The sequence below is a fragment of the Rosa rugosa genome, chromosome 7 (genome assembly GCF_958449725.1).
Source record: "Rosa rugosa chromosome 7, drRosRugo1.1, whole genome shotgun sequence".
Classification (NCBI taxonomy): Eukaryota; Viridiplantae; Streptophyta; class Magnoliopsida; order Rosales; family Rosaceae; genus Rosa; species Rosa rugosa.
Window position 1 is genome coordinate 27950148 of NC_084826.1, and position 26058 is coordinate 27976205.

The 26058-nt window shown below is 38.3% G+C and overlaps 2 protein-coding genes across 6 annotated transcripts in view; one reads left to right on the top strand and one right to left on the bottom strand.

Annotated features, from left to right (window-relative positions):
* The window catches only part of LOC133720820 (phenylalanine--tRNA ligase, chloroplastic/mitochondrial-like), a 53219-nt gene that overhangs the window by 544 nt on the left and 26617 nt on the right, over positions 1-26058 (top strand). Inside the window, exons 3-10 of one of the 3 annotated variants that reach the window (XM_062147299.1) lie at positions 107-313; positions 406-523; positions 880-956; positions 2824-3003; positions 3206-3250; positions 3483-3587; positions 3983-4096; positions 4191-4348. In XM_062147299.1, coding sequence (XP_062003283.1) covers positions 107-313; positions 406-523; positions 880-956; positions 2824-3003; positions 3206-3250; positions 3483-3587; positions 3983-4096; positions 4191-4241 — 897 coding nt within the window. In that variant the 3' untranslated portion in view covers positions 4242-4348. Of the gene's footprint in view, positions 1-106; positions 314-405; positions 524-879; positions 957-2823; positions 3004-3205; positions 3251-3482; positions 3588-3982; positions 4097-4190; positions 4349-26058 lie in introns of those variants that run through there. The other 2 variants (XR_009851985.1, XR_009851986.1) reach the window with 2 other exon arrangements.
* LOC133720818 (cyclic nucleotide-gated ion channel 1-like) overlaps positions 9404-26058 on the bottom strand; it is a 54576-nt gene continuing 37921 nt past the window's right edge. Inside the window, exons 1-8 of one of the 3 annotated variants that reach the window (XM_062147297.1) lie at positions 13111-13353; positions 12931-13032; positions 12311-12806; positions 11998-12195; positions 11386-11687; positions 10722-10833; positions 10309-10548; positions 9404-10116 (exon numbers count right to left, since the gene is read on the bottom strand). In XM_062147297.1, the coding sequence (XP_062003281.1) occupies positions 9700-10116; positions 10309-10548; positions 10722-10833; positions 11386-11687; positions 11998-12195; positions 12311-12806; positions 12931-12971 (1806 nt within the window). In that variant the 5' untranslated portion in view covers positions 12972-13032; positions 13111-13353 and the 3' untranslated portion in view covers positions 9404-9699. Of the gene's footprint in view, positions 10117-10308; positions 10549-10721; positions 10834-11385; positions 11688-11997; positions 12196-12310; positions 12807-12930; positions 13033-13110; positions 13354-26058 lie in introns of those variants that run through there. The other 2 variants (XM_062147295.1, XM_062147296.1) reach the window with 2 other exon arrangements.

The window sequence follows — 26058 nt, forward strand, 5'->3', positions numbered from 1 at the left end:
ACGACACTGATCATGTTTTCTACTTTGATGTCATAAGAAAATGTATGTTTCTTTGTTATTCTAAGACCTTGTGACTTAATTCTTGACAATAAGTTACTTCTTTCAGAATTTTGATGATGTATTAGTCCCTGCTGATCATGTAAGTCGAAGCTATAATGATACATACTATGTGGATTCTCAAACCGTTTTGAGGTGCCATACAAGTGCTCATCAGGCAGAGTTATTGAGAAGAGGACACACTCATTTCCTTGTAACTGGAGATGTGTACCGTAGGGATTCCATTGACTCTACACATTACCCTGTGTTCCATCAGGTTTCGTATCTATAATGCGCACTACAATTTTATTGCTAATTAGGTTGTTGGAATCATTTCATATCTGATGAAATAGTTTTCTGCCCCTGTAGATGGAAGGCGTGTGTGTTTTTTCTCCAGAAGATTGGGCAGCATCTGGGACAGATGCAACATCTTATGTAGCTGAGGACTTGAAGAAATGTCTTGAGGGTCTGGCACGCCACCTATTTGGTAAGATAAGATCATAAGAGTGACTAATATCTTGAACACTCATATATGACTGTAATTTTGGGCACACCATTAAAAGGTTAGAATCCGAAAAGTATTGTGCATAAGTTGAGAATATGGAGGCTAGTTCCTGAACTGTAGACAACAAATACTCACATAGAAGCAATATTTGAAGTAATATTGAAGGAAAACTTTGCATATAGCTATTAAGTATATCAAAATTTTCTCTATACATTCGTGGAGTCGTTTATTCCTTTTTTTTATTTATTTTTTAATTATTAATTATAAGGTCTTCATTTATTTCTCTTTTTTGCCTTGTAATTTTCTTATATTTGATTTGATGAGATCAATATTTTCAGGTGCTGTGGAGATGCGCTGGGTTGATACGTACTTTCCATTTACCAATCCATCATTTGAACTTGAGATTTTCTTTCAGGTATTGATTCCAATCATTTAATGGGTTAGAACTTTGAATTTTGATCTGCTTTATCTGTCTCATGTGATCATTCTGTTGGAAATTCTTTTGTTCCATTTATGGGTAATCAAAACTTATACAATAGTCAGGGACATATCTTATTAACTGACTGCAAACAACTTTTCAGAATGGCATGTATCCAAGAAAGACAAGATGAATTAAAACAATCTGCTTGTTGTGATATCTAGGAACACTAATAGGTGATGAAACTATGGAACTTGATGCATGTCCTAATTACATGTACTGAACATTCTTGAGACTCTTAGGTTTAGTTTGGTACTGCTGTGGGAATAATTAACTTTTTAAAAACTCAGTTGTTAAAGTAGTCAAAGGTAAGAAAAGTCAGCCAAGTGTTTGGTGAAATGAGTTTTTGAATTGACATAATCATACAATGCTATTCTAAGGTTTGGATGTTTTAGTGTTAAGTATTATGAAAACGTAGATGCACCAAAATGGACATGGGGCTGCAAGTGTTTACCATTTATTTTAGCACAGAACAAAATGTAGAAACCAGATCTTCGAATAGCACAAATTTTACACAAAAACATTAACAACATTTTCATTATATTATAACCTTGGTGGATCAATTAAAGATGGCAAATCAATAGAAATCTGCTCATTGATTTGTTACATAAAAGACAAAGTCTGATTTACAGGAAATATTTGTATAATACAGAGTACAGATTTGAGCTTTTTGAGAGACCAATCCTTGCAAACGTCAGGATCCGGTCTGAGTTTTCATGTTTCCAATGCCTGGTGGATGGTCTGAGTTCAATCACATCTGTCCATAGCTAGAAAGAAAGAAAAAAGAAAAAGGAAAAAAAAGAAAAAGAAAAAGAACATAAACAAAGCAAGAAACCCATTGAGCAAATCAAGCCATATATTAGAAGGAATGCTACCAAAAACTTAAAAACCAATTAGGTTAAGAGTAGATATATTGGAACTAGCAAGTCAAGAATAATCAAAACTATTCTAAATGAAAAAGCAACTTACAGCACTTGGGAAACAAATTTAAACAGTGAGCCACCAAAATTGGAGGGGAACTACAGAAGAAGATTCTCAGGAAGAAAGATGAGCGACGAAGGGGAAGGGTTGGATTCACACAATCACAATTCACTGGTGTTTAACTTAATAAATGAAAGAAAAACCATCTTATCTAAGAAGAAAGAAGAATTGAATGGCTATAGTAGTACAATATAGAAGCATTGGACATAGATTCAGGTGAACAAGAGATGGAGAAGAAGGAAATGGAAGAGAAAGGGGGAGGACCGGAGGAGGTTTCAATTGTTCGCAGAGGATAAGGGCTGAACTTTTGATGAAAAGGTGTGGGTATTAGTGGCATTTGCAAAATTTCATTAAACCTTGGGCCTTTCCATACGCTACGGGAAAACTCAGTTTTTAGAAAGCAGGCAAGGGGCAGCTTTCTGAAAACCACTGTTTAGGACCTATGGTTTCAATAAACCCGCTATAAATATTTTTACCAAACAGAAATTCCATCTGATACAGTGAGAAAAAGTGATTTCAGGCTCCAAAACGCAGAACCAAAAGGGTCTTAGAAACAAAAACAGAAAGTGCTTAAATTCATGTGGACCAAAATTTATAAGAGTTGCAGTAAGACATCTCAAACTCTTGTCAAAGATTGGCACCATTACCTGAATATGGTGAAGTTTTATAAATGCCACCTCCAGCTCCCTCCCTCATCTCAAAACCTAAATGCCTCTCTCCCTCTCTCTCTGCTTTTGGTCATGCATCATATTTAAGTTAGTGTGTGTGGTTCTTTTCTTAGCATTACAGAACATTTATAAACTGATATTGAATATGATTTCAGGAAAAGTGGTTGGAGGTTTTGGGTTGCGGAGTAACAGAACAAGAAATATTGAAGAGAAGTGGGAAAACAGACAATGTTGCTTGGGCTTTCGGACTTGGATTGGAGCGGCTGGCAATGGTTCTATTTGACATCCCTGATATTCGCCTTTTCTGGTCAACTGATGAGAGGTTTACCTCTCAGGTGGTTCCTGTACCCATTAAATAATGTTTTTGTATTGTTCTCTCTCTCTTTCCTTTTTTTTTTTTTTTTTTGGAGCTCGAGTCTTCTTGAAAAGTAAAAACACCAAATTATCAGTCTTTGATACTTGGGTAGTCAACTGATATCTTTCTTTTCCTTGTTTAATTGCAAGTCTGATTATTTGATTTTGGATTTCTTGTTACAGTTTTTGAAGGGGCAGCTGGGAGTCAAGTTCAAGCCATATTCAAAGGTATTTTTGCAACACACTGAGAGAAGAAACTTACATCTTTTGTATGCAATATGGTTTCTACTGATGCTTTATATTTGATTGGAAGATTTTCATTAGGTGTAAATTCATAAAAGCTATGTAATTCTCTATGTATTAGTCACCTGAAGGCAGTTTCCTTTATTTCTAACTATAGGTTTACCGGATACATACTGCCGGCAAACATTTCTTATCGTATTTGTTCTTTTGTTTTCAGTATCCTCCATGTTACAAAGATGTTAGTTTTTGGATCAGTGAATCTTTCACCGAAAACAATTTATGTGAAGTTGTTAGAGAGGTTGCTGGAGATCTTGCTGAGGAGGTATGTCTTTTAGTGTTTGCTCTGGTGTAGCCGTTGAAAATCATCAATTGAAAGAATCTCTTGCACCAAGAAAATATATTGGTTCTTGTGGAATATAGTCCTTGCATTTCACAAAGTATTTTGTATTTCAAATTTGAAAGTTCCATCAAGCAGTTCCCTGAGGAATGTCTGTTCAAAGATTGTATTGCCCTGTAAATTCAGTATATTTTGACGTTTTCTCAACCTTGTCTGTCCAACATATTGTTCCAAAATCTCTCCAAAAACATGTACATTGTGCTCCAAAAGACTAGAAGTCTTGTGGAATAATCCCTAATACTTGCATATATATTTTTCCAATCCATCAATATTGGCTGTTTTTCATGCTGTTTACTGAAATATCTCTTGTATAATGCCAGGTGCAATTGATAGACAATTTCACAAACAAGAAAGGAATGACCAGTCACTGTTACAGGATTGCTTATAGGTCTATGGAACGATCACTTACAGATGAGGAAGTCAATAAATTGCAGGTAATTCATATACATAAGAGTTCGTAACATTTCTTTCGTTCTTACAAGCATACATAAAGCATAACCTCAAAACTTGTTTCAATTGCATATGCAGGGTACTGTAAGAGAGTTGGTTGAGAGCAAGTTGAAGGTTATCTTGAGATGAGAGTTCCTGGTGTACAATAACCTATTAGCTCAAAATTATGTAAATTCTGAACTTCGTTTATAGGTGTTGAATTTTTGCTTAACCATGTAAAACTCCTGTCTTGTTTCTGACCAACTGTATTTGAGCCTGCCTAATACACATGACTTGAAAATAAAACTAAAAACTTTTGGGAGACAAAATGTACTCTCAAAGGGTTATAGGTACGAGCCGAGCTAAAAAGGCACATAGGCCCAGTAAATGAGGCACAAAGGCCCAGCAAACATAGAATAAAATCCGCAATGGGTCTAACTTAGATACAAGACAAAAGCCCAGAGAAAAAATAGTAAACTCTAGAATCCTATCGAACTGCCACCGAGGGATCTGCTGTCGCAAAGTCCTGCTGCCAAATTTGAGCAACTTCTTGGATAGAAGCAACTGTTGCAGAACCATATCGCACCACCTCCTCCAACTAGTTATTGCTAAGGGTGGGTGCGGTTCGGGGCGGTTCGGTGTTAGGCTAAAACCGCAACCGAACCGCTTCATTCGGTTGTGCTATATTTAAAACCGCAACCGCATTTTAAAAACCTACACCATTTACTTCGGTTACACCGTTTTGCGGTGCGGTGCGGATCGGTTTCGGTTATGTTCGACTTTCTTTTGTTTTTGACATATTTTCGACCAAAGTCGACAAATTTAACCGTCCTAAAATGAATAACCATTACTATCAAAATATCAACAAAATAAAGTATAAACCACTCATAATCTGTTCACTAAATCAAGTAATGAACATTACAAGTAACCTGTTCATGACATCAACATCTCAAGTTCTCAACTACACAAATAAGTAATAACATTAAGTTAATGTTAAACCTGCAGATCAACTATCAAATTATTCAAATATCAACAATCTGCTCCAGCTGTTCAACATTTATAACCAAAAAGCAATTTCCAAAACTAAATCAAAGTTCCAACAGTCTAACAATCTGTTTACAGACCAAATAGCTAACATGCAGCACAAACATAAATCAAAGTTCCAACTTCCAAGTTCTAGCAATAAATCAAAGTTCCAGCAGCACAAAAACTTCAAAGTACGAAACATTAAATTTAAAGTTATTACAAACTATAGTTAAAGAACTTAAAGGCTGCAACATCAAGTTCCAAGTACCAAACAGAAGTTAAAGTTATTAGTTATTACAAACCAAAGTTAAAGCAGTTCATACTTGAATGAAACCGGAAGGGAAGAAGAAAAAACAGAAAGTTGGGTCACGGAGAACTTGCTCCAGCAGCACAACAATTTATTTCAAAAAGTTGTTCCATTAGTCCGATTTCCAGCAGCTGCAACCTACTTCATCCCTCAGAGTCAGACACTTGGGTCACAACAGAGTCTAATAAAAAGTTAAAAACCAAAAACAACAATCACAAACCAACAACTTACCAATTAATTTATTCAAATTAACAATTAGTGTAAAGTAAAAAAATATTAAAATACCTGATTCAAGCTTTTCAAGCTCACCATAAAGCTCCAACTCGGTCTTCGTCGGCTCTTTGTACTCATTAAAAGCACCACCTCTTAACCAATCATTGAGACAAACCAGCCCTTCAACCATTGTCGGAGTCAAGGAAGCTCTAAATGGGTCAACAACCCTTTTTCCTAGGCTAAAAGCAGCCTCCGAAACCACCGTTGAAGCTGGAACAGCAAAGACATCCTTTGCAATTTTAGACAAAACTGGAAACCTAGGAGAATTCTCTTTCCACCAATCTAAAATATGAAATTTTGTATTGGTAGGGTCTTCGGCAGCTTCAAGCAAGTACTTGTCGACTTCATTCCTTATCTCAACCACATCTTTTTGCTTCCTAAGCCTCAAGAACTTGTTCATTGATGCAGCATGACTATCCTCCTCTCCGACATTAGAAATTGATTGAGTAGGTGGCTGTGTAGCTTCAAATGACGCTTGTGCAGCCACAGGGTCAGAATTAACATACTCATGATAAAGCTGCATCAATTGACCCTTAACATCATCTATCATCTCCGAGACCAAGGACATGTCTTGCTGCAACAGAGGGAAAAAGAACTCAAGATACAATATCTTGTATCTTGGATCTAATACCACAACAAGCAGCAAAATAGGGTTCAAGTCCTCCAACTTCAACCAATACTTGTCGAATTTTTTCTTCATTGATGCCCCAATGTTAACCATCAAAGGATCGACACTTTGGCTGCATTTTTCCAATTCTTCAATGATGGTACACATCCACACAACAGGCTGGTTTGCAGTTACCACTTTAGTGCCGCTAAATGCCAAAGTTGCATCATAAAAAATCTTGAGAAATTTCACCAACCTAGCAGCCTTCTCCCAATCCTCTTTCTTAGGCGGCCCGACCCTTTTTCCTCCCCCAACCCTTTCCTGAAAGTAGTTTTCATACTGCTGGTCCTCATCTTCCAACCTCACGAAGGCCTGCCTATACTTCACAGCTATGTCTAACATGAAATAGGTGGAGTTCCACCTTGTGCACACATCTAAAGGCACAATACCCCCCTTATGATCAACCTTCTCTCTAGATGCACACTTCCTAAATTTCTCTAGCCTTGCAGGTGAACTCCTAATAAACTTCACAGCGTTCCTAATTGCATCGATGGAGGAATCAAGCTCCTCCATCCCATCCCTCACAATAAGATTCAAAACATGGCAGCAACACCTAACATGTAGAAAACTCCCACCTAACACTAACTGCTTCCAATTCCCAATCTTCTCCTTCATATACTCTATTGCAACCTGATTACTCGATGCATTGTCAACTACAATGCTGAAAACTCTCACAATACCCCAATTAATGCAGCATGACTCCACCAATTTCCCTATTGTCTTACCCTTGTGATTCGGAATAACAGTGAAGTTTATTATTCTCTTATGGAGTACCCAAGTCTCATCTATGAAATGAGCTGTCAAGACAAGGTAATTGATATTCTGGACCGAGGTCCAGGTATCGGTGGTAAGAGAAACCCTCAGATTGTTCCTAGCTAAAAACTCTCGAATCTTTTCCTTCTCAAATTGGTAGATATCCCTGATATCTCTACCAATTGTCCTCCGAGAGGGAGGATCAAACCTTGGTGATGCAATTTTCATAAACTCAATAAAACACTGCCCCTCTACATGACTAAACGGCAGCTCATCCCTCACAATCATTTTAGCTAAAGCCCTTCTACATTCATCTGGGTCCCAACCCCTAGCAACTAACTTACCACCACTATCAGCAGAATCAAAGGAAAGAAATTTTTGCTTCTTAGCTGGTTCGTATGCCGGACACTTCTTGCATTGGTAGAGCATATGAGTCCTCATGGATGTCGTCCCATTTGATCTTGAGTCGCAAGCATACGTGGTGGGACAGTACTTGCACTTAGCTCTTGGTTTCGCCATCGGAGTACCATCCGGATTCTTCATCTTCTCAAAATGATCCCATGCTGCAGACTGGTTCTTCCTCTTCACATAGTCAGCTTCACTAATTGGAGCAGCAGCTGCAGAAGGTGGTGGGGGAGGAAGCATAAGCGGTGCAGCAGCTTCACTTGTAGCAGTTGGTGTTGTTCCGGTGCTTGACCCAGTTGGTGTCACATTGGGAGTTTGAGATGCTCCACTTCCCTGACAGTAAAATAAAAAACAGAATTAGCATGATAATTTAGCATCAAACCACAACCATCAAAGTCTCAAACTATCATTAGCATCAGTAAAGAATCAGATACAAACAGAAACAAGATACAAATATAAACAACAGAGCAGCTCAATAATGATTTCACACTTGTAAATCAAAACATTCCCAATCGAACCACAATTCTCAAACAGTAAGTAAGAAACTGATGAATCCAAAATCCAGCTACTAAGAACAACACCCATTTTCAGAGAATGCAGAGTAACTAAGATGCTTGTTCATTCTACAAAAACTATTAAACTAACAAATCCAAGAAACTAAGCCAAATTTATGAACAACAAGGTACACCAGCTCATAAAGAAACCCAAGAAACAGAACCAGTCATGGAGTTTTAAGATCCATCAGATTAACAAATTAACCCAAGTAAGATGACTAAGATCCATCAGATTAACCCAAGTATGATCCATCAAATCGAAACAAGCTGAACAAATAGAAACAAGCTGAACAAATTAACCCAAGTAACAAATCGAAATTAACCCAAGTATGATCCATCAAATCGAAACAAGCTGAACAAAGTCGTGAGTCGAGAGAGATGAGGTCGGGAAGAGGCTAGCAAAGTCAGTCTTCGGCGTCGTCAGTCGTCAGCGTCGTCGGCGTCAGTCGTCAGCGTCGTCGGCGTAGTCAGCTTCAGTCGTCTTCGTCGTGATTCGAGAGAGATGAGGTCGGGAGGAGGCTAGCAAAGACTGCAAAAGTGCAAAGTGAAAAACTGAAAATGAGAGGCTGATGGGTGTTTGCGAATCTGCTAGGGTTTTCAATTTTGAGACAGTAATCCAGTGCAGCAGGGAGTACCTGTACCTGGACCTAAACCAATTACAATTCGACAGCACATTTAAAAATATAAACATAATACTAAAATAACTAAAATAATATTAATTTAAATAAATAATATATATCCGGTCCGGTTCGGTTATTACCGGTCGGTTCTAATTACAAACCCGGTTCCGAACCGTTACAGACCGGTTCGGTCCGGTTTTTTTTTTTGCAGCCCTGTTTCATCCGGTTCGGTCCCCAAACTGGATTTCCGGCCCGGTTCGGCCGGTTTTTGACGTCCGGTTCGGTTTCTGCCCACCCCTAGTTATTGCTACCCTAGTTTGATTTTTTTTCTCTTCTTCGTTTTACTAGAATCAATGACATGCATTAATGCAACTTGTTTCATACCGAACATATCACATCAGCAAATATATATTTGATATGCAAATACATACGGTAGAATTATTCATAATTCAATATATTGATATACATTACAAGAAATATACTACAATTCAATATGACAATTACTAGGCCACGAGCATGTGACAATTACGTACCAATTTTTGGGAGACAAATTCGCCATTACCCCTCGATTATTTCACCTTCAGCACTCTGGTTCTAGCTAATAACTATATAAATACACACATAAGCAGGTGATCATTAGTTTTGTCTTAGTTTTTTTTTTTTTTTTTTTTTTTTTTGTGTGGGTCAAATAGTTCATTCATTAACAGAAACATACTACAAATGTAGATGTAGATGTACGTAAGGAAGCAAGGGTCCTGAGCCCAGAAGCCCAATAAACAAAAATTTGATTAACCTACATCTAACAGAAAATAACAAACCGAGGCCTAAAAGCCCAACAAAAAAAAAAAAAAAAAAAAACCCTAGATCTATGCATTGCCTCCAGGAGACCAGCCGCCATGGAGAGAGGTACAAATTAAGCGCTCCAGGTCTCTGCTAGTACTGGGGATTCACTCCAGGTTTCTGCGTACAATCCTAGACTATGCTGTGGTCTGACTTGCTAATGTCAATTTTCCACCTGTTTTTCGTATTTGGAAAATACTCTTCTCAAGTCCTTGGCTGTGAGAACAAAGCCTTCTACTTTCGAAAAGCACTTCACATTGAAGCCAGAGATGGGAAGCTGGCATAAATTCTTCTTTTGTATTACCCAGTCGATCAGTTCTTCGGCGCCGTAAAAGGCACCTTTGTCAAGGTTGCCTGACGGGCAATTTGAAATACTACCCTTTTCTGCGTCTTCAGTTGCAACCTGATCATCATTACTGGTAGTTCCGCAGGTCGATAATGCGCCTTCTGTAATGAGTAGCATTCTATGTAGTTGAACTCCCTTTTGGAAAACCTCGTCGCCGTCGTCATACTTCACCGGCTTTAGATTGTAACACATCATTTGCAATACTCCATTATCCATCATTTTAAGCTTCGGTACCTATCGAATATAAGATCGCCGAATTATTAGCTATGTTATGTCATATATTTATCAACAAATTAAGCGTGTTCATTAGCCTAGGATTTTTTTTTTTTAGGGATGCAAAAGAAGTCAAAAATGTTCTTCAATTCAAGAATCATGTATGCAAACAAGTCTACAGTGGAGAGAGAGAGAGAGAGATTTGGGACATACTTTCTTTAGCAGTTCCATGCCGAGGAAACGCCTAAGACACTTCATCGGAGTAGTAAAGAAAAGAGTCTCAAGATCAGTATCTTTGTTCTCTTCCAGTTTTTGCTCAATGTTCTTCATAATGTCTTTCTTCAAATTCTCTGGGAGCTTATGGCTGTCCATCCATTTTCTTATACCTGTCTCTTTCAATCGTATCTTTTTTCTTATATCCTCCCATCTTTCAGCTTCCATGGACACAAATGTCTGTTTCACCAGAAACGATTAATAAGCTCTATTAGCTGCTTAAATCCAGCTTAACTACAGGTTACATATAAACTATACATATGAAAACACCATGAAGGAAATCATGATGCGTGTATTGAAGTTGAACACATCTACACAAAGATAGAGTACCAATAGAGAGATTCATAACCAACCTGTACATTTCCAATGAGATATATAAATAGTAGCAAGCCAATGACAGAAATAGAAACTGCAAAGCAAGTTTCCCACACATAGTTGCTTGTTTCTAGATTTGAGCCAAAATTACTGCAAAAAGCCAGAAGTAATATTAAGACATTAACAATGAACTAGTGTGCATACAACCTATATTTGGAGCTCAAGAAAAAGGAAATTAGTTTGTATCGAAAAAAAGAAAAGAAAAGGAAATTAGTTAATTAAAAATATTTGAAACTATCCATCTATGACTACACTACGGTTATTTATCCGGTCATCAGGTAATTAAAGAATTTATAGTCATTCACTTTTAGATTTAATATCAAGCGTTGAAACTAAATCAATATACTTTAAGTGTTTTAATCACAACCATTGATATTAAAATGATTCATGACCGCAAATTATTTGATCATCTGATAACAGTGGCCAGGCACTGTGCTGCAATGCACAGTTGGAGCATTTCACATGCGTCGAAGGGGTTTATCTTGGGCCTAGGAAGCCTTTGGGTTCCCCTTGACAAAGTCAAAAAAAAAAAAAAAAAAAAAAACCACCATATTCGACCATTGCAAGAGACATTACAGTAAAAGAATCAAAGTTCAAACTTATTGTAAAACAATAGTTGACTTTCTGTGCATATAAGCAAACCTTAGATTACGTAATCCCCACCAAAAAGAGTAAGATAACTTCGTTCCAAAAGGTATATCCCGTGTGATATTATTTTTGAGGGAATGCAGAAATATTCCAAAATCAAAATGGGGCTTAGCATTCTCTTCAGCACTTATGGAGCATAATTGATTAAGGAATGTGGAATTTCTTGCAGCAGCATTGTGACCCTTGCAGTATAAGGTACTCATACATCCTTCAACTGTACTATTCTCTACACATGCTCGACGCCAACAAGAAGTTTCTCGTTGAATAGAAAAAAAGTACCAAAAAGCTCCAAGGACCTAAAAGACAACACACAAATTATTTGCTGACCATATTATTAATGAACGGAAAACTCATGTAGCTATATATATATATATATATTTTATGAAAGCAAAAAAGGATAATTCAACTATGTAGGGGGATTTCAACTGTGGGGAGATGTATTTTAGCAACCAACAAACTCAAACATGAGAATTTGTCAATTTTGAAAAATTAATCATATCTTTCCCCAAGTCAGCAATTTTAGTAAAAAAAAAAAAAAGTTCATCAAGTCTAGTTTGCAAACTAAAGATTAATAAAATGAAGTGACGTGATGGGAATTAAACTTACATGACTTGCAAGGATATATAGAAAAAAGTTCAACAGAGCTTTAGTCCATATTCCAGTAGTTTGTCTGAGTTTTTGAGATGATAGGTAAATTCGATAGATCCTCGGCAGATATTGAGCTAGAACAAAGAAATTCAGAATCTTTCTATGCCGCAAGTGTCCATGGCATCTCATTTCGAAGAAGACAGATATTAGAAGCAGCTGGAAAGAATAAATAATTTTGGTCATCAGATTGCTAAACCTATATATCTATCTACTTATTAATTAAACTAGCTATTTAAAATAATTGGATTAACTCAAACTATGATCTGCTTACTTGTGACATGGGAAAAACAGCTAAAATGCTGGTTAGCGTAGAGCGCCAGGCTAGCTTCCTAGCAGCTGATTTAGCAAATGGAATTATCTCCGCTGCTGATACCTTCGAAAATTCCCAATATTCCGATGCCACTTCATCAGACTTTTTTTCTTTTTGTACTTTGTACGCATCGTTGATGGCTTTGCAAACATGATATATGATACTCACTACGAAAGTGACATCAGTGAGCGATCGCAAAGTGAGAGCTATAGCCATCAACTCTATGTTTACTGCAACGCACTTTTGTTCTGCATTGATGACTGGAATGTAGAAGAACAACGGGTCTAATGAGACCGCGATCACACATGCAATTACGAACATCGTATTCCAGAATGAACCTGAAATAAGTGTTTCTCCCAATTTTTGTTTTTTTGAAGCTGTATCTGGATCTTTCCACAGGGGATCTCCCAGTTGTGACTCAACATTGTCGGCATTGTGCTTGCTTCCCCGTGTGTTGCTGACCAATGAAAATAGAATCAAATGGAATTGACGAGAAAGAGAAACGGTAACCAGACATACAGAGACTGCAACTCCTTGAAATCATGATACCCGAAAAAAAATAACGAGGAAAAGAAGCTGACCTCATCATAGGGCCATCATTGGGTACCTGCGTGTTAGACATATATGTTGGATAGGATACGACTCTGAAAGATAGTCCTGAGAAATTACTGAAAATATGGAAACTGAGGTGATTACTGATAGCCTGAACCTATCATATATAGTAAATTTATGAAGTTTGAGCGAGGATGGAGAAGGGGAACCTCTAGAGATCGAGAAGCAGATAGAAGGAGAACGTACAGCCGAAACAAAATTCTGGTTGGTGGAACTTTGGAAACAATTTCAATATGGGAAATGAAAACCGAATGGCTAGTAAGAAGTAGAACCAATATGGACAAATTGGTTGGATTCAATTATATAGAAAAAGACGTACACCAAGAGCAGCTCACAGCATATATAATATAACAAGCTACAAGAATAGGGAGTCTAAGGCCATCTCCAACCGAAAGGGCTAAAAATAGCCCTGAATTCTGTGCTATTCATCGATGTGACATCAACCGTCTCTAACCCGTCAAGGTTTTGGAAAAGGGGCACCGACATCGGTCACTATGGTTGAAGGATGGAGCATAGGTGGCTAGGTTTTGGAAGCTGAAACATTTTTTATTAATCTCTATTCAAAATATTGTTTTAGAAGTCCTATTAACTACATATAAGTACTGTACATGACAGATATTGATATTTTTATGTCTATATTTTTACGTACGTATTATCGTTTTGAACACGTACATATCATGCATGTTTTATAATTTGTCGTTTCTGTATTTTATGGCCCAATTTTTCAATAAAAGTTACCGAATTATTTTTGACGTTTAATTCTAGTTCCAAATATTATTAACGTAGTCTACACGAATTATTAAGCACTTACAATCATAACATACACGTGGACAACTTATATTTGGTAACTTAGAGGACATATGTCGTTGTACATTCACATGTAGGCAGACCTGGATTTGGTATCATGATATAGTAATATGAGTTTTACAATTAAAATCAATTGACAGTGGTTGGTTGGAGAGGCCCAATTCTTATAAACAATTATTTATAAAGATTTTGGTCTCCAATCTTTAGACTTGTTTATCAGGATGCGAGTCTCTGCGGTGGTTGGTTATGACACTCAAATAATTTTATTATGGTATCAGAGTCAAGTTGGCTCACTAGTGAATGTGCAATGGCCACATGTGATTCATGTCATCAAATATAAGTTGTCTATATGTATGACTTGAAAAATCGTCACATGTGTGGCAGTATATGAAAATGTGAAGTATATCCTACATTGAAAAACCAATAGAGTACAAAAAAATTTATGCCTCTCCGACTATTGTTAATTAATTTTGACTGTGAAACTTAAATTACCCTTTATTATAAAAAAAAATGAAACGAATATATAACACGAGTAAAACAAAAAAGGCAAATGCTTGAAAGAGACTTGGGACATTAGATTGCTGATCGTAGAAAGTTAAATTTCTTGGCCATAAAGGAATCTACTTTACTTTGTAGAAGGGCGACAAAGGTGAAAGGGCGACGATCTCAGGACTCATAAACATATTTGAAGGATTCTCGATATCTGATATGGGTTCAAATAAGATCGGCAACTAGATTTTCAACAGCATTGTGCTCCACCGTGCTCGCTGGCAAAAATGAATTACTGCATTTACACAGTTTTTTGTTTTCATCTCAAAGACTAACAGTACGTGTAATTCACGTACTGTTAAAAGACGAAGCCGAGTGCCCACCTGGGTGGACAGAAGAAACTCCGATAAGTGAGTCATTATCCTGTCTTCATCAACCAAGATCCGTCATTGTCCTCGATAATTGTCCTTGTCTGTTAACCAAGACCCATAATTGTCCCTTGTGTAATTGTCCCAAGACCTGTCCCCGTCTATTAACCAAGACCCATAATTGTCCTTGTCTATTGAAATTGTACGTCCTGCCCTGTCCTGCGTTGTCTATTGAAGAAGGCTATGTACGGAAGCTGAGCTGGTTAAAGATGAATGAGAAAGATTAACCCAGACAATAGCTGTAAAAAGTTCTACCTGGTCTAAGATAGAGATAGTAAAAAAAAGGTTCTGGACCAAGGGGAAAATCTACAGCTACAGCTAGTCTTTAATCAATTAATAGTCCTTCTCCCAATGCAATATTTTGTCTGCATGGTTAGCTTCCATTAATTAAACCCCACACAAGGGGCACCCAGACAATAGCTGTAAAAATATCTACTTTGTCTAAAATAGAGATAGTAAAAAACAGTTCTGGGCCAATAGGGAATCTACAGCTAGCCTTTAGTCAATTATTAATCCTTCTCCCCAATGACAAAATTTTGAGTATTGAGGAAATATCGATGATTAAAAAAGTTGAAATTTCGACGGAAATATTGAGTATATATCGATATTAATAAAAAAAATTAAGAAAAATGATGGAAATTTGAAAAAAAAAAGTGAAAATTTTAAATGAAACTTTTAGAGATGTTTGTTTGATCAATTATCTACTGTATTTTAAAAGAAAATCTTGAATAAATATTATTATATAGAGGATATATGAGATTACAAATTTTCACTCTCTTCATCATCTCTCACTATAGAGCTTGATAGTCATTAAATGATATATCGCCCTTGTAGTTTTGCATATATATAAATACATATGTGTGTGTGTGAACAATATGGCTTAGAGGAAATTAGCGATGGATTTTTGTGCTAATAGTTATTACAAATATTGATCAATTTTGGCCGTAAATATAATTATATGTACGTGTAAAATTTTGAAAACTGTAGAAAACCTAAAAATATTGGTGAATTTAAAAAATCGCAAGTTGGTTATTGGTATAACACAAAGTTTCAGATTCGTAAAAAAAAAAAAAAGAAAAAAAGAAAAAAAAGGGGTAAATAAACATATAAGTTACATAAAATCAAATGGAAGGGCAGCGAAGTTGGTTGAGCTGCTTATGTGTTTCACAATCAATCAAACACGTACTCTAGTGACCAGTGACTTTATTATAAAGTTGTGCGATTGGTCTTTTTTCTTGTCATATTTTCTGTGTATCATCAATTAGCTTTATCTTGGTCTTTTTTTTTTGTCATATATTCTATGTATCATCAATTAGGTTTATCGTACGGTCAGCACTGTGACTATCAAAGCTAGCTATGTCGCTTTTACAGAAGTTTCCCGAGACCGATACATTATTTTTGTTTGTCTAGAGTCTGGACTCATGAGGACGAAAGTGGCCTACTGCTGCGAGGCCGGTACGATGCTCCGACTTAAATACGAGGATTTTTCTTGCTCTTTGAATTTGCTTTTTCTTTCTCGTTTTTCTCGTTAATTTTGGACATGTAATGATGTAATACCACCGGTTCCCAGCTTTCTCCAACTAATCTGCCCCTCGATCTCCAATTTGTTTATGTTGATATTTTGAGTGAAATTATCAGCATCTAACAATCCAAATTCCCAAGTGTTTTCGTCCCAAAAAAAAAAAAGCTATCCAAAATGTTATCTTGCAAAATTTTCTGGAAAAGTGACTTGAACTTTACAATTACAATTGAATGTGGCCCAAAAACACTTATACAATAATACAACCTTGTTTGACATTTTTCAAAAGGGAGTTTTTGTTATCTTCCAAGACCCATAATTGTCCCTTGTCTAATAACCAAGACCCATAATTGTCCTTGTCTATTGACATGGTACGTCCTGCCCTGTCCTGTCTATTGAAGAAGGCTATGTACGGAAGCTGAGCTGGTTAAAGATGAATGAGAACGATTAACCTAGAGTCCTAGACAATAGCTGTAAAAAGTTCTACCTGGTGTAAGATAGCAAAAATTCTAACAGGATACAGACTTTACTATAAAGTTGCACGAGTGGTCTTTGCCTCGTAATATTTTACTGTGTATCATCAATTAGCTTGATCGTACGTGATGTTTTCAGTGAAGTCAGCACTGTGACTCTTATCAAAATTCAAAGCTAGCTATCAATTGCTTTTATAGGACGAGATCGATACAGTACGTATTTTTGTTTGTCTGGACTGCAGGGCCGGTACGATGCTCCGACTTAAATATTTGGATTTTTCTTTGTGCTTTTTCCTTCACGTTACTTTTTCTCGTTAATTTTAGACATGTAATACCACCGGTTCCCAGCTTTCTCCAACTAATCTGCCCCTCTCCAATTTGTTTGTTGATATTTTGAGTGAAATTGTCAGCATCTAACTATCCAAATTCCAAAGTGTTTTCGTCAACAAAAAAAAAAAAAAAAAAAAAAAAAACCTATCCAAAGTGTTAATTTTCTGGTTAAATTTTCTGGAAGATATAAGATCATTTACCATCACAATCAAAATCAGCATGATTCTTGGCTACGCCAGGTGTAAATTACGCCTGTACCAGCCGTTAATGGAAGGTCAATATGGTCATTCAACAATACACAAACGACAAGCCAGATGGAGTGGGTTAAAAAAAAACCTTTACTGCGGTCCCATCTCTCTCAATGAGGGACGAAGTGGTCATTTAATATTCCACTCCCTCTCACCTGCCAAGTCGTGTTGTCGAAGCTATATCTCATCGGAAACTCTGAAATTTCAGCAAAAGTAGCAATACACACAGATTTTAAACCTACTGACTTTCACACTGATAAAAAATCTGTGGGATTTGATCTTTAGCTACAGACATCAGTGTGAGATGATCAACTGGACCCTACAACGCACATGTTGCCAATATTACCCACTGAAATCTTTGTGACATAAAGTTTCTCACAGATATCCGTGTGTCTCAAATATTAAACAGATACTGACATCTATGGGAAAAGTTCTACACACGGATATATATGTGTAATAACAAAAATATAATTTATTAATTACTTTTATATAGATAGACATCTGTAGCAAAGGTTTTACACACAGATATCTGTGTCTAATAACAAAAAAATGATTTATTAAACTATTGTATATTTATAGATATCTGTAACAAAGGTTATACACACAAATATCTGTGTCTAATAACAAAAATATGATTTATTAAATAAATTTATACTTATAGATATCTGTAACAAATGTTTTACTCACTGTCATCTGTGTCTAACCCGGTGGCCTGGGCTCCGCGTATGAGGGTTCAATATTTGGCCGGCCGGAAGCCAATACGTGCGGTGGCGATTGTGATCAGTGCAGGAGAAGGACGGCGAGATTTGGGTTGGGTGCCCAGATCACTTTCAAGGCCCAATGTGTGGCCCAACTCATGTCCTAGACCCAAATCAGCTGGAACACTTTGGGTGTCCAAATTTTTTTTGGATACTTCTTGTATTTGGGCCCTTGTGTGGACCAAACTGATGAACTCTAATTTTTTAGGGTTTCGTATTTGGGATCCCGGAGGGTTAATTCGAATTACAATTTGGTTTGTCACATGTGGTACTAGCGAATCTTCTGGAGTAGTACTGAAGGAGAATTCAAGCTATTCTGTAATGGCGGAGCATGGCGTGTTCAATGAATGGACCTATTTCTATGTACCACTGTGGGTACTACCACATCTTCTTGTTCTGTCTGTATATGGCTGCGGAATGGTATATAACGGCCATTCTGGTTTGAGGCTAGCACGAGTTTCTCTTGTTTGGATGACGCTCCAGAGAGTGTTCTGGATGTGTTACGATATGATTGTAATCAACTCGATTGAGTTTTAATCTATAAAGTTATTTCTTTGATTCAAAAAAAATAACAAAATAACATTTATTAAACAACTTTATACTTACAGATATCCGTAACAAATGTTTTACTCACTGTTATCTGTGTCTAATAACAAAATAACATTTATTAAACAATTTTATACTCATAGACAATTATAATTTTTTAATTCTTTCCCTAAAATTAAAAAAAAGTTAATAGGTTTTGAATTTCAAAACAGAATAACAATTACTCATAATAATAAGAGTAAGTAAAAATTACTCACAGACATCAGTGTGAGTAAACAATTCTCACCGAAATCAGTGTGAATTTAAACGAATTTGAATTAACAAGTACACAAATGTCGATGAAAACTCTAACTGCCACTGTTTTCTGTATGTAATAAATCTGCATTTCTCTCTCTCTCTCGTCCCATTTCCCAGTATATGTTATGTTATGAGTTCTATCTTCAAACAGTCTACACATATCCAAGTGGAGTGCATGTATCTCTCCTTTCCCATAGCCTATCTTCCCCTTCCCAGTCTCAGTCTCAGTCTCATCTTCTTCCCAGCCTCACGCGCATAGAGAAAAATATGATGATGCAGCTCTCTTCTACCCCTGCCCGGATAGATCAGGAAGAAGCAGAGCCCAAACATTGAAGGCAGATCGTGTTGCTGGATCAGAAAGGATATTGCGTTGGTGCTCCGATCGAGGTGGTTAATGATATCGTCGGAGGGTGCAAATGTTTCTGGTTGATTCTCCTCTCTGATTTCTGATACCATCGATCAATATTTTGTTTCAGATCCCACCTGTGTTAGGCTGGACTTGGTCCGATCTGTTGGACGACTAGGATGGATCGTTTCGGGTTGGCGGCGTTTTGAAGTCGAATAGCGCCTGCATCTCTCTTTTGTTTCTGTTTATGTTTTTTGTTTCTTTGTTGTTGTCAACAAGTCCTTAGTACTCCGATAAGGTTATAGATCTAGAAATCTAGTCGGATTCTTTAGGGTGGAGGATTTGGTCTGAGGTAAGTCTTGCTGCGATTTGTTGGCAATGATTTATGACAGGACCCGCCCCGAATTTCGCCCTGAAATCCGAGGTGGCCCTGCGGGGCCCACCTTAGAGATAACTCTACCGGGAACTGGTCGAGTCATCACTAAAGTGGACTACCCAAAACAGTAACCCACGATAGGTCAGAGCCAAACAAAGAAGTGCGGAAGCAATTCATCAACTATGCCTCGAACCATGTACGCCCGACCTCAACTAATAGCGCCTGCAAACTGGGCATTTGAAACCGAAGGGCCCAGGGAAAAGTACACGAAAAACGTTAGAGTGAGTGGACAAAAATAAACAATTTAAAAGAAAAAGGATTTCATACTTTCCCACACTTATTCCTTTTAAAAACACGATGCATGCAACATTTAAGAAAAACACATTTAGCTTTAAATCCAAGGATTTCAAAACGATAAACCGACTAGCCTCGCTAGTCAAAACATTCGAAAATCATGTATCGTAAACCGAAATCTCGTTTCTCAAGAAAATAAGACCAGCCCCGCTGGTTACGATAACATCGAAATCCACAATTCTCGTGAAAACATACCAGCCCCGCTGGTTACGAAAATAACGGACTAGCCCCGCTAGTCAAGTCACGAAAAAGTATGGGGAAGAAGTTATCACCATACAAGAAGGGAGCCTCCCAGGCTCGGGTCGGAGTGTCCCACACTCTGGAGCATCCCATGCTCTGCTCTTACTCACCCACAAACACATAGTAAGCAGGGAGGAGTACTAATAGGCTAGCTAGCAATAAATATAACGACCCAGGTATGGTGGGTTAAAATCCATCTGAAAACTCGAAAATCAATAAGGCTTCCCCATCATCTCACGAGAAAATACATATGCCAATGACGTGACCCCGCACGCCAAAAATATTCTCGAAATCATAAACCAAATCTGAAAACATCAACAAGACATTCCAAATGCCAAATTCCATCGAAATCCCATTTCGAAAAATATTCAAAATTCTTAATATCGACGAAAAGAAATGTATTATAAATTTCCGGAAATCACCTCGGAAAATAATTCGTCGAAAATCACTTAAATCACAAGTTCAAATCCGAGCGGATAAAACTCACGTTCCAAAAATCATGATGGAAAATCCAAGTAATATTCCAAAACCGAAATCGTATCCGAAACTAAAATAATATGGTAATTAATAAAACATTAATTCGAAAAATAAATGCATGCATCAATATTCAAAAACAAACGTCCACTCACAGTACTATTGGCGACCACACAAACGAGTTCCTTCATCTAGCCATAGCTCGCAACAACGTCCTGTACACAAGTACATTTCCATAAACGACAATTCGAATAAATAATTACGAACCTAAACGAAACCCGAAAATCCCTATCTTCACTACTTCTCAAATTCAACCCAAATCTCTTCCACAACACCAATTCCTCAATCAACATATTCCACAACGAAAACGAGGAAAATCCGACGGCCGGATTTCCAACAATTCCATCACAAAACACCGAACTTCGAAAAATCACAAACAATTCCAAACTCCTCCAAAATTCACCAAACTTCATATACAAGCTCTACAACATATATACAATTTAATGGACTAAAAACTGGAATTAAATCACTGCTCAACACACCTCCACGCGCCACCAACAGTGGCGGCGCGTGGGCCCCACGCGCCGGCGGCCACCACCTCCGATGGCCACCAAACTTGGACAGTAGCATCTACTCAACACACTCAACCATTCATTCAACTACAACAAGTGCCAATTTTACCTGAAAGAGCTCCAGTTCGGCCGGTGAACACAAGCCCAGAAATTCCTCAAGAACCCTAAAATTTCAATTCATCAATTCGACATCTACACAACAAATCGTGACACAAGGCCATAGGGGAAATGATCAGTGATGAAAACCGAACCTTCGATGCCAATTTCGTGGCCGGAAACGGCCGGAATCGCCGGAAATCGACGAAACTCTCCAACTGCTACAGTGGACTTCACGGCTCAATTCCGAGCTCCACCGGTCGAGCCACCGCAAAACACCACCCCAGGCGTGACAAGGGAGAGGAGGCGAGCCTGCCGGTGCCCGGATTCCGTCGTGGGTCGGCCGGAGAAGGAAGAAACCGGAGGAAGAAGAAATCGGGCCGAAGAGGAGAAAGGGTCGGGGGAGAAGAGAGAGAAAAGCCGGTAAGTTTCCAAAATGGAAACTTACCACAGTAAATTGGCTATTTATAGAAACTTACCATGAACAGTAACCATGAACAGTAACTTTACTATTTCGCTTATAACTTTTGCATACGAGCTCCGATTTTTACGTACCACATATCCACACGCTCGGTTTAACGTCCCCAACAACTTCCATGAAGAACATTTTCTCAAATTTTGACCCGAACAAAAAGTCGACTTTTAGGGCCACTAAAAGTACTAAACCGAAAGTAAAAGTGAAAGTAAAGGTCGTTTACCGTCCAAATGACTAGTAAACGGGTGAATTTGGGTTCGGGACGTTACAATCTCCCCTCCTTATAAAAATTTCGCCCTCGAAATTCACACGGACAAGTAGTAACTACATACGTCCCCAAATGTCACTTACATAGTCGATCACGTCATGTAACACATCTTCCGAGACTTGTTTCAACTTCAGAACCAATATCTCACAGCTTAACCCATTACCACCAGTAATAGCACCAAAATATTAAGACCACTCAATTCCTCCAAAGCAATCCTCTACATGTATTAAACTCAAACAACAAACAATTTTCCCGGACGACAAAACACCATTCACCAAGTCTTCCATAAACGGTATCCATGATAGAGAACAAATGGCACTCGTCCAATATCTTGTATCAAACACCACAACACTCGGATCCGAAAGTGGTCCCACCACATAACAATCCAATTTCCTCGAATTAATCACCACTAGAATACTCCACCATTATCAGTGACCATAGTCACTTGAAAACACGGCATCTAGCCATAAAAATTCAAAATATTTATTCAATTTCCTCTTGTAAATGGTTTCCAACACTGAGGTTCCCAAAGAATCACCAAAAACTTCCAATAATATTTCAAATGCTACATAACAACCAATCACAACACAAAACACGTTTCCTCGAAACTTGGTTCCAAGTCAAAACCACCATTAGTTCCAATCCCACCAACGATCCTGATTCCGAAACAATTATATCATCCAGAGGCAGCCCAAAGCTATCGTCACTCGTCTCAGACACTCAAACACAAACTTGAACTCTGGTTTCCGCACCATAATCCATGCCCCAACAAAATGGTTGGCAACGAGGAAAAGACAACCACAACATTTTCCTCGAATCACATTTCGTAGTACAACTCGAAACTCTAGAGTAGTTTTACTCTACCATCACCAGGGATAGGCGCAAGACACTTAATCAATCGAATACACAAAGGAAACCCTAGGAGGTCGGCGTACAAGAGGCATAGCACCAGAAGAAAACCAACTAGCTTTGTACCTTACACACTTGATGTATACCACAGTACCGAAGAGTACACGATGGGGAACCGCTGCAGTCGGGCCATCACTCGAGAGGTACTGGGCAACACCAAGCATATAAGGTAACAGAATAGAAACGAGTCTACAGAACCTAACAACCTAATGCTCTGATACCAAATTGACAGGACCCGCCCCGAATTTCGCCCTGAAATCCGAGGTGGCCCTGCGGGGCCCACCTTAGAGATAACTCTACCGGGAACTGGTCGAGTCATCACTAAAGTGGACTACCCAAAACAGTAACCCACGATAGGTCAGAGCCAAACAAAGAAGTGCGGAAGCAATTCATCAACTATGCCTCGAACCATGTACGCCCGACCTCAACTAATAGCGCCTGCAAACTGGGCATTTGAAACCGAAGGGCCCAGGGAAAAGTACACGAAAAACGTTAGAGTGAGTGGACAAAAATAAACAATTTAAAAGAAAAAGGATTTCATACTTTCCCACACTTATTCCTTTTAAAAACACGATGCATGCAACATTTAAGAAAAACACATTTAGCTTTAAATCCAAGGATTTCAAAACGATAAACCGACTAGCCTCGCTAGTCAAAACATTCGAAAATCATGTATCGTAAACCGAAATCTCGTTTCTCAAGAAAATAAGACCAGCCCCGCTGGTTACGATAACATCGAAATCCACAATTCTCGTGAAAACATACCAGCCCCGCTGGTTACGAAAATAACGGACTAGCCCCGCTAGTCAAGTCACGAAAAAGTATGGGGAAGAAGTTATCACCATACAAGAAGGGAGCCTCCCAGGCTCGGGTCGGAGTGTCCCACACTCTGGAGCATCCCATGCTCTGCTCTTACTCACCCACAAACACATAGTAAGCAGGGAGGAGTACTAATAGGCTAGCTAGCAATAAATATAACGACCCAGGTATGGTGGGTTAAAATCCATCTGAAAACTCGAAAATCAATAAGGCTTCCCCATCATCTCACGAGAAAATACATATGCCAATGACGTGACCCCGCACGCCAAAAATATTCTCGAAATCATAAACCAAATCTGAAAACATCAACAAGACATTCCAAATGCCAAATTCCATCGAAATCCCATTTCGAAAAATATTCAAAATTCTTAATATCGACGAAAAGAAATGTATTATAAATTTCCGGAAATCACCTCGGAAAATAATTCGTCGAAAATCACTTAAATCACAAGTTCAAATCCGAGCGGATAAAACTCACGTTCCAAAAATCATGATGGAAAATCCAAGTAATATTCCAAAACCGAAATCGTATCCGAAACTAAAATAATATGGTAATTAATAAAACATTAATTCGAAAAATAAATGCATGCATCAATATTCAAAAACAAACGTCCACTCACAGTACTATTGGCGACCACACAAACGAGTTCCTTCATCTAGCCATAGCTCGCAACAACGTCCTGTACACAAGTACATTTCCATAAACGACAATTCGAATAAATAATTACGAACCTAAACGAAACCCGAAAATCCCTATCTTCACTACTTCTCAAATTCAACCCAAATCTCTTCCACAACACCAATTCCTCAATCAACATATTCCACAACGAAAACGAGGAAAATCCGACGGCCGGATTTCCAACAATTCCATCACAAAACACCGAACTTCGAAAAATCACAAACAATTCCAAACTCCTCCAAAATTCACCAAACTTCATATACAAGCTCTACAACATATATACAATTTAATGGACTAAAAACTGGAATTAAATCACTGCTCAACACACCTCCACGCGCCACCAACAGTGGCGGCGCGTGGGCCCCACGCGCCGGCGGCCACCACCTCCGATGGCCACCAAACTTGGACAGTAGCATCTACTCAACACACTCAACCATTCATTCAACTACAACAAGTGCCAATTTTACCTGAAAGAGCTCCAGTTCGGCCGGTGAACACAAGCCCAGAAATTCCTCAAGAACCCTAAAATTTCAATTCATCAATTCGACATCTACACAACAAATCGTGACACAAGGCCATAGGGGAAATGATCAGTGATGAAAACCGAACCTTCGATGCCAATTTCGTGGCCGGAAACGGCCGGAATCGCCGGAAATCGACGAAACTCTCCAACTGCTACAGTGGACTTCACGGCTCAATTCCGAGCTCCACCGGTCGAGCCACCGCAAAACACCACCCCAGGCGTGACAAGGGAGAGGAGGCGAGCCTGCCGGTGCCCGGATTCCGTCGTGGGTCGGCCGGAGAAGGAAGAAACCGGAGGAAGAAGAAATCGGGCCGAAGAGGAGAAAGGGTCGGGGGAGAAGAGAGAGAAAAGCCGGTAAGTTTCCAAAATGGAAACTTACCACAGTAAATTGGCTATTTATAGAAACTTACCATGAACAGTAACCATGAACAGTAACTTTACTATTTCGCTTATAACTTTTGCATACGAGCTCCGATTTTTACGTACCACATATCCACACGCTCGGTTTAACGTCCCCAACAACTTCCATGAAGAACATTTTCTCAAATTTTGACCCGAACAAAAAGTCGACTTTTAGGGCCACTAAAAGTACTAAACCGAAAGTAAAAGTGAAAGTAAAGGTCGTTTACCGTCCAAATGACTAGTAAACGGGTGAATTTGGGTTCGGGACGTTACAATCTCCCCTCCTTATAAAAATTTCGCCCTCGAAATTCACACGGACAAGTAGTAACTACATACGTCCCCAAATGTCACTTACATAGTCGATCACGTCATGTAACACATCTTCCGAGACTTGTTTCAACTTCAGAACCAATATCTCACAGCTTAACCCATTACCACCAGTAATAGCACCAAAATATTAAGACCACTCAATTCCTCCAAAGCAATCCTCTACATGTATTAAACTCAAACAACAAACAATTTTCCCGGACGACAAAACACCATTCACCAAGTCTTCCATAAACGGTATCCATGATAGAGAACAAATGGCACTCGTCCAATATCTTGTATCAAACACCACAACACTCGGATCCGAAAGTGGTCCCACCACATAACAATCCAATTTCCTCG